The following is a 9,522-nucleotide window of genomic DNA, read 5'->3' on the forward strand; positions in this document are numbered from 1 at the left end:
AGAACGCATATATGTTTCTTTCCCTTTCATTTTTTTCTTCGCAGACATGGGCCCAACCTGCAGCCTTGAGCATCTCCAACATTCACTTTGTTGTCTATGGGATTTTACTCCTCCCCCTTCTCTGCCTCCCCGTTTTCACTATTTCAAACCTTGTCTTGTTTTGTTAGCGCCGTGCGGCTCTCCACAGATGTTCCCTTGGCGGATCAGACAGCGAGCGAGTGAAATCGGGTGTCGGCTTGGAAGGTGTTGCAAAGGCAACAGGCTGACTATATTCTGTCCAAACATTTCTGACACCTGAAATTGGCACCAACCGAAGGCTCCCGCGGCCTTCTTCCCCCTTTCACTGAGAGACATTGACAGGAGGCTTTGATTCGGACTGTTTACATGGCAGCCAGGCCCACAGCACCGACTCTGGCAGGGGCAGTGTGACCGTCTGCTCTCGCTCGTTGCCGAGCTGAACTGTTAGCTCACGAGGAGCCTCATGCCCAGTTCACTGACTCTAGTGCTTGATCAGAGGCTTGCACCACATAGAAAACAGTCCACGCTTTCAACCCTGCATTTCGAAATGTGATAAGTCACACCCACATGATGATGGATAGAAAAGTGCCCGGAATCATGCAGCTGTGTGACTAGAATCTCAATGTTTAACACTGTGCTGTCGTTGTGTTTAGCCGGAGAGGCTGAAACCGCATTTTGTACCACCGCTCCGTTTGCATTAGCTAACATACTATAAGCCAATATGTTTAGCCTACTGATGTACGTTTACATGCCTACATTGTGAAGGTGTCAAACACACAAGGCTACCTGCAAACCTGCCAGCACACAACCTTCAAAAGTTCCAGCTCAGTAGCCTGTTCAAACAGGCTTGTGAACTTGGTGGTCTTAATTCTATATAAGATTTTAAAAGTAGCCAAGATGACACTGTGAAGACAATAAACACAAGAATAAAGTATTGCTAAGAATAAAGAGTTATATAGATTAGGCTTTAGCCTATTAGAAAACTCCGCAGCTATTTAATTTTAACAAATGTAACTGCATGCTGACGGCAGAGGGAGCTTGCCGTCTCTGGGAGAGAGTCGCGTTTGATAAGGCAGCGTTTGAATCGGAGAGAGCGCTGACGTCATGGCCCATCTCCCCACACTCTGAGCAACAAAGTAGCAGAGAGAAGCGGTGAGAATGGAGCGCATGGATCGGCTGGAATAACAACCTTTCCTAACTGTTTTGAAACTTCGGAAAACTCAATAAACAATCATGGATATGAGCATTCTGGGTTTCCTGCTGTTGTATTCCCCCTTTCTACACGTCGGAGCCCAGTTACATACCGGTAAGTGAATGTCTTATCATGTTGTCTGCAGGCTTGTGGACCGTGCGGCAGGGAAAGTTGTGAATGATTGTTGGGCAAGTTAACTATCACTATGTATCAATGTAGATTATATCCCATGCAAAAAGATGATATGGAAATGTTTATTACGCTCTTGGTTGTTCACATCGTTTGACTTGATACTGAATTGTTTGTTTCTGATGGGCGTTGGAAGGTTGTTCTCACCGCCTTTTAACTTGCCCACAGGTAGTAGCCAAGACTACGGAATGATAGCAATTTGCTAACTTCGTCCGTCATAAACTTGAACGAATCTAATGATCCGTTCCCTTTTAAATTATGTGTAGCCTACAACTTGGTGGTAGAATTTATCTGGAAAAGTTTCCTGAATCGTTGGTAAAGGAGAACTGAAATGGAGTGCTTGTACACTGAAATATAGTGACGAGGTTTTGAAACAGGTAACGATAACCACGCTAATCTTTAGTGGGCTAGTGTAGGCTATTCCAAGTACAAGTTACCCATCTTTTTTTTTGCATGGTTGAACAAACACCAATACAACGGACCAGTTTTTGCCGGTAAACGAGCCTATGCAATAGGTAGCCTATACCCTCAATACTAAAGATGTTATTGGAAAGTAATTACCCTAAACGTCCCCCGTTTTCTGTTTAAGTAGCCTACATATATGCTACATTTAATTGAAAAAGTTGACTGACCCTAATTTAAAGGGATGTTTTCTACGTACCTAGCAGGGGAAAAATATACCGAACAGTGTACTCTACTCGTTTCTGCCGATAGTCGTAATTGGATTCATTTAAACAGATTAACAAAAACATGCACGGACAAGTTCAGATACCTACACCAAAGAATCGCAACTCGGGTTATAGTACGCACGGCGTTACAGTACAGCACTGAAAACAGTTATCAATGTCAATCATGGGAAAGCAAGCAGCAAGTTTTACGTATTTTTCCTTAGGCGACTTCATACTCTGTCGAACTGGCTTTTGTGTGACATCAACAGTGGTTGAGAGTAGGCAAGCCTCACATTGAAGGTAAAATAATTATGGTAATAGATGGACCACTGTAACACCACACACTAGTTGACTGAACTGAATGAAGTCCCAGGGGATTTGGGAAGGATTCCCTGCTGTACCGAAAGCTTTGAAAATGTTAATTCAACGAGCCGAGTCCGATGTGTTCAGCTTTGGTTATCTGAATGCGCGTAGATAAACGTATTCTATTGTAGACTAGCTATCAAGATAGTCTTTATCTTTGAAAGTGATTTTTTTCTGTCTTTCTTTCAAGTGTTGTGACAATTGTTCAAAGTAGACCCCCCCCTCCCCCCGGTCGTTTTTTCTATTTAAACCCATCACGTTGTAAAGAGAATTAGAAAACTTCCGATTTGTAACGCAATTGGTGTCACAGTTTTCAACATCTGTCAGAATGTAATCTACAACATATCATTAGATTAATTCTCCATAGTCGGAGAAGAGTGTTACCAAATACACTGGTCTTCATAGCTGATGATTAATTAATGAAAAAAAGTCTTATCCGTGGATTAATTACATTAGAGCAATCAAAAACACGTATGACAAATGGCTATTGCGCATTTCAGAGATTGATTAGCAAGTGGGTTAATAAGGCTTGTATTATGCAAATTAAGCGTGAGATTACTTAACAGTGGTAAGGAGAGGTTTCAAAGCAGGCGGTCAAATTAGTGTGCTAATCCACCTATTATTTTCTCTTTCGCATCTGGACGCAGCGCAAATGGGACATGCGGAGAAAGGTGAGTCCACTGTACAGCGCAGCGCAGAATCATGAAGTGAGAGCTTCTGTCCTGTTTAATTGTGATAGTATGGCTTGATGAGCCGTTCCCTCAGTGATCAACGGGGTTTCTTTAAAACTGCTCACTTGCAACAGTCCCTCCCCCCTCCCCAAAAAACTGCCAGGGGCTCACATGCTCTAGGCATCAACACTACACGCTAACTTAATTCTTCCTCTTTAAATAGGTACCACCCGAATAGCCATTGGCGTGATAAACAACAAGGTGCTCTGTGCAAAATTGAATGCCAGTAGTACCCATTTAAGAAACTGGCCCTTTCATGTAGGTCATAAGTCTATAATGATTACGCCTAGATTGGAGAATTTCGGCGGTGCCATACAGTACAAAACCCCACTCCGTTGTAGTTGCAACAGTCAAGTTTGAAACACTCAAAATTAATTTCTGGGCTGAGAAAATTGGAGCTCACAGTGAATAACATATCCCTGCTAATTGTTCAGGTTCAAAAGCTCTCATCTTGTGCAGTTATTCATTTAGTTATTATTTATTTTTCTGCATGTCAGTGCACATTTCTGTCCATCGGCTCTGTTGTAATGTGGTGCTGTTCTGTTCTGTGGCCTGGTTTGTCATTACAAAGCACTGCCATGCACAATAGACTGCAAGAATCAGTGCTCGGTGAAATCTTAAATATCTTTATAATGGTTGTTCTGCAACCAGTGATGCCGTTTCACTGTTTTGCTGTTTGTATAAGGTGGATTTCAGTGTTGTCGAGTTACTTTTTTGAGCATCGAGGCATCTCTAGTCTCCTTTTTTTTTTTTTTAAACCAGAAGACATGGTCCTTTGTTGAATGGCACTCATGAGGCACACTGTAGCTTGTCAGGGAAAAGAGACAAGTCAGGCAAAACTAGGACGTAAGGCCTTTCTATTCAGTTTTCTGTGACGGTTCACTCATAGGTGTAGGCAGTCTAATGTCATTGTTTTATTACAGGTTAGGCGACGAGTCACAAGTTGCTTATCACAGCACTTGTGGAAGAAATGCATTCTTTATTTTACCTGCCATCAACAAAATCTATTTGTGGCTGGCCAGGTATTGTTCCTTCCCCTTCAGTTTTTTTCTGAACGTGGAGTTTATGCATGGTAAATCAATACCTGACAAAATGTGTCAAGTGATTTTGCAGTGGTGTGGATTTTTAATTTAATTCCCTGGAATTCGGCAAGTTCCGCATAATTTCCCTCCTGCATTTATTTATCCTATGCTGCTCCTGTGGAGGTTTTGTCAGCATGTTACTTGTATGCCAGCAACCCCCACTCCCTCCTGGATTATGCACGAACAAGTTATTCTTGTTACCAGCGCAGGCAGAATGGCTTTCTCACATGGTCTCCCGAGTTGTAATCTAATTCGTATATTTCAAATGACCTTTCCTGTTAAGTGTCGGCCAAATTGCTGGCTGTTTGCTTTTTATTCTTCTTATCAAAGAGTTGTCTACTCTTTCAAAAAGAAAAGGCGAGGCTGACGTGTTCATCTAGATGCTAACTGCTCAGCCTCTCGGCTCTTTTCGGCTCCCCTTCCTGAGCGGCTCGTAAAGCGCACAGGCCGGCTTGGCTCCAGCGCTCGCATGCATTTTAGTCTTTGAGCAGGCCTGAGCGGATGCTGAGAGGGGCTGGAGATGATGGGTCTGAGCGCGCTTAAAAGCAAAAAAAATAAATACAAAATTGTCGGTAGGGGGGTGGGGTTGAGAGGCTGTGAAGAGCAATTGTTCATGCCGAGGCCCTCAGTGTCCATCTCCAGCTGCAGTTATCCTCGCTCTTTGTCATCGCAGCACTTTCTGGATTAGAGGCTGTAATGGCCTTCACTGCCCCGTTCGGACTCTTCCCTCTCTTAAGCTCCTTTGGAGAGCTGACTGGACGGTTCCTAAGAGGCGAGACGTCAACTCAAACGGAGGATCCCACCCCCATACTTATTCCCATATCCTACCCTTCCCTCGGGCTTTATCAACTGTTATTTTTGTTTGTTGTTTTTAGTTTTGAGAATTGTGCTGTTTTTCGATGGATGAGAGATTTTAGTATCATGACTTATAACTCCATAAAGATTATGACGTTACTAATAGCCAAAATTAATCCATGGTTGCAGAGGGAAACTCTGTCTTTGGTAATTTTACAGCTGCCATTACATCTGTCCGCATCGACTTCAGATTTCATCCACAAGCTGTCGAGAGTTGTCACACGCTTTCACCTCAGGTTTTTATTCATCGAGTGGAGTCATCACACTAGGTTGAACCCCTTGTGTTTTGCCAGAGTTGACACTGGAACAGCGGTCAAGGACAGTGCCGTGCCTTCCTGCCTTAACGGCATATTATGTTTGGCAGAGATTTATTTTCCAAACCCCTCCTGAGTCTTTCTCTGTGTGTGTGTTTATGTGTGTGTGTGTGTGTGCGTTTGTGTGTTGTGGTGTTTCGTAATGCGTCGGTGTTGCTTCCAATAGCATGTATTGTGATGGGGCCTGCATCTGACAGTTTTCACAGACACAGAGAGAGGGAGGAAGACATCCCCCCCACACATACACACTCACTCACGCACACACACACACACACACACACACACACACACACACACAAATACCACACATAGATAGTGTGTGTCTACTGATTCAGAACAGACACACCACCTGTCCTGTCAAAAACCTCCTGCAATCATTCTGAAAGAAGACAAACCTTTAATTTAAGGCTTGCTCATGCATTCCTTTTATAAATAATCTGCAATAGAATTTTGGTTTAACACCCTCCCACACACACACACACACACACTTGTACATGTACTAGCTATGTTTAAATGCTGCTTTGACATTGCTGTACATATGAGAGAGATCTGTCAGGTGTGTGGTTTGTGTCTGCCAACTGTCCTAATGGGATTGCTCAGTAGACACAGCCAAGTCAAAACATGTCTGAGTGGGAGTGTGAGTCTCCCAGACACGTTGATGTGGCCGGACCAGTCTGATTCCCTCATTTATTTTGTGATTTATTTCTTTATTTTGTTTGTTTTTCTTCACCCTTTCAAGGTAACTCAATGACAAGCAACCTGTTTATTTATTTTTATTTTTTATCATTTCCAAACAAATACAATACTTTTCAGACCTTTTAATACAAAGTTGTGGATAAATTTACCAGACAAAACCAGCTGAATAGAGAACTTTAAATCACTGTCTGGCTTTTCATTAGTGGTGTCAGTGGTTTCTTATCTACTTTATCATATATACTCCCCATGGATGTGAGACGCTTTCAGTTTAAGAAAAACCCATCAGTAAATATTGAGGAATATGTGTATAAAAGTGGTATTGTTATTGAAAAGGTAAGAGGATTCTCTTCCTCCACAAAATAATTTACAGTTCCCCCTCTCCTCAGGTTTGGTTTACAATCCCTCCCAGGAAAACACACTTGCACAAAGCTCTCCCTTTTTACCATTTTATTATATTTTTTTTATCTTGGTGTTGTACCCTTCATTGGCTTTCAGCAGAGAGCGGCTGTGAGAAAGCGGATTTTCTCGTTAAGTCGACGCAAATGAATGTTAATGATATAGATTTGAATCCCTGCCGCATGGCCCGTCCGCCCTCCTCCTCTCCGCCCGTCCCCCTCCCCCTTCATCTGTTTTGCGTGCCGATGTTAAGCAGCTCTCTCCTGCTGCTCGCGGAGACAAGTGGGGCTGTCACTTAGCGCGACAGTGAAGGCAGAGAGCGAGTGAGCCCGGGCCCAAGCCAGAGCCGCTTCATCCAACGGCGATTTATGGCCTCCTTGGCTCCAACAAAAGAGGGCATTTCTTTTTTCTTTCTCTCTCTCTCACTTTTTGTCGTCTGGTTTTAAGGTGTCCCTCTGTTCGCCTCTCTCAGGCTTAGTGGCCTCCTCATGTCTCACCTGCTGCTTCTGTCTTACCCCTCTCCCGTCACTTTCATCAGCAGACTTGCGATCCACCTCCCTCATACACGTAATCTCCATGCGTACCTCTCAAGGTGTGGACTGAAGGATTGGGTCGTCATATTTGACCATGGAGTCCATTACTTCTGGTATTGTTAATGAGGTGGCTTCCGTTCAGCTGATGTAGTTTTCTGTGAAGCGCTTCTCTCTTTTTGTTTTCCCTCTGCAAGTTAATGTGGCATGATGGGATGACCCTCTGTGAATCGCGGCCTCTTGTTTATCTCCTGTCATAAACATGACCACTGTCTCAGTCAAAGACATTACACAGGAGACGGGGAAAAGAGTGCGTCCACTCTGGGCAGATAATGTTGCTGAGGGCCTGCCTTCATGTGACAGATGATGTCCACGGGAGTTACGTTCAGGAGGAGATTCGCTTACGCATACGTACAGCGGAGCTCATGAGATGTTTGCACAGTGCTTTTTTTTCTCTCTCTCTTGGTTGTTTGTTCTTCTTCTGTGTGGTAAGTGTAGTTAAAGGGTACATGAAAAGCAGTAATCCCCCCCCCCCCACCACACACACACACACACACTCCCCTCCTCCCTGTGAGTCTTCCTGAAAAGGCCCCTGGCTGACGGCGAAGTGTTTGTGTTCTCAGGGTCCTTCTCAGGACTCTACACACATGTGGCTTCGGTTAGCCACGGCCCTGGTTTTACCTTTGAACTCAAATTTGCAGGGTCGTCACGGTCAGAGAGCTGCTGCGAAGAATTGGAAACAATACTTTCAGATCATTTATTCTTTAGTTCATTGATAGTTTAGTCAGTTTATTATTTCTTTGGTGTTGTATTTGTGTCCCTCCTGTCCTTTTGACATCATTTTGTTATTTAATTGTCGTTATGGTAATGTTGAGTTTGATGGCGCAAGTCAGGGTTTATTTATAAATGTCTTCCACAATTTCAGTTCTCCAGGGTGAATGTTCTCCATGGCTGTCACGACACGAAAAAAAGAATTCGGAGATGTCAGACGCACCTCTGCTCTGGCTCATTAACATGCGGAGCCAGCTACGTGGGTTGCGAAAGTTCAGCTCTTGTTTGTCAGTGACATCATTCCCACCCAGCTGAGAACTTTGATAGGGTCAAGCTACCCCCAGCAGGTTAACATTTATTTCATGGCAGCACCTCTCCAATACAGAAATGGGAGCAACCACATTACCCTGGGTGAAGGTTAAATAGCTTCCATTTTCAGAGAAGGGGTGCGAGACAGAGAGGCGCACAATCTGATTAGCCGATCAGAATTCCAGTGCACACACCAACAATGGCTCGGTCACGCTTAATGTGGCAGTTGTTATTGTCTCGTGGCGCTGATGAATTGAGAAAAAGAAAAAAAAAAAAAACATTTCAGTTCAGCTCCTTTTTGTCTCCCCACTGTAGTGCTCCGAGTTGTTCTCCATTTCTGATTCATATATTGTGCTCAACAGTTTGAGTTGTTTCATTTCTTATTTCTCATTATCGAGTTTTGTCATTTAAGTCACAAGATGGTTATGAAGACCAGAGAGAGGGAGTCAGCGAGAGAGGAGGAGAAAGAAAGAGAGAGAGAGAGAGAAAGAGAAAGAGAAAGAGAAAGAGAGAACAAGCTGAAATGTGTGAGTGAGAAATCATCTGAAATTGGATCCTTTGTACAGAAGGGAATGCTGCAGATCAGACAGTTCTCTGTTCATTTGATGAAGTGAACGTTGACTGTTTTGATCTAGCTTGGCTAAAGGGTGCCCCCATTAAAGTTCTTAGTGACTAGTGGGACAACGGCAGATTATCTCCATTAGTTCAGTGTTGCAGATCCTTCCGTCCTTGACAGATCTCAGAAGTACCCAGAGGTGTCTGCAGAATATAATTGCGGAAAACAAAACGCTGGGATGAACAAATAGGGTAGCGCTAATCAAAGTGTTTTCTGAAAGGAGCTAAGACTTTAGAGCAGCGAAGAGTCATGCCCTGGTATACTCTGTTCAGATGCCTTCGTGTTTTCACCTGCACACGTCGTTAGTGGCAATCACTCATCCGTCACTGAGACTCGGCTCCGAACGCTTTTCAGTAGATTAATCAGGAAATTGTCCTCTTCCTTTTCCCCATTCTAGCGTGGGCACAGCAACCTTGAAGTGGGAATTCACGTGCTGGTTGCTCCTTACATGGCTCAACATCCTATTGAACGAACAGTACAAACAACAAAACAAACGCACCGTGAAGGCAAACTATAATCATTGGATTTTTTTTTTCTGTCTAACATCTATTTTCCTCAGTGCCTTCTTTCTTTCCACCCTTTTTTTATGTGCTTCCATTGTCCAACATATTATATTAGCCACAACAATCCATTTCGTTCCATGCTAAGTTTGTTCACTCAACCAAATTCACTGGATGCTCTTGAGGGAGCTTTCGTGGCTGAGGCGATCTTTCCTTTCCTGTTCCCAGTTGCTGATTCGGACCTGTGTTTTCAGAGGCACCTGGGCCTGCCAGTTTTGGATCAGTGAAGCTC

The 9,522-nt window shown here is 43.6% G+C and overlaps 1 protein-coding gene across 12 annotated transcripts in view; it reads left to right on the forward strand.

Annotated features, from left to right (window-relative positions):
- Positions 1 to 1,042: 1,042 nt before the first annotated feature.
- Positions 1,043 to 9,522, forward strand: part of ptprk (protein tyrosine phosphatase receptor type K) — a 196,381-nt gene continuing 187,901 nt past the window's right edge. For 7 of the 12 annotated variants that reach the window (XM_031581317.2, XM_031581322.2, XM_031581324.2 and 4 more), the window contains exons 1-2: positions 1,044 to 1,324; positions 3,078 to 3,101. In XM_031581317.2, the coding sequence (XP_031437177.1) occupies positions 1,252 to 1,324; positions 3,078 to 3,101 (97 nt within the window). In that variant the 5' untranslated portion in view covers positions 1,044 to 1,251. Of the gene's footprint in view, positions 1,325 to 3,077; positions 3,102 to 9,522 lie in introns of all 12 variants that reach the window. The other 5 variants (XM_031581326.2, XM_031581327.2, XM_031581328.2 and 2 more) reach the window with 3 other exon arrangements.

Source organism: Clupea harengus, chromosome 15 (genome assembly GCF_900700415.2).
Source record: "Clupea harengus chromosome 15, Ch_v2.0.2, whole genome shotgun sequence".
Lineage (NCBI taxonomy): Eukaryota > Metazoa > Chordata > Actinopteri > Clupeiformes > Clupeidae > Clupea > Clupea harengus.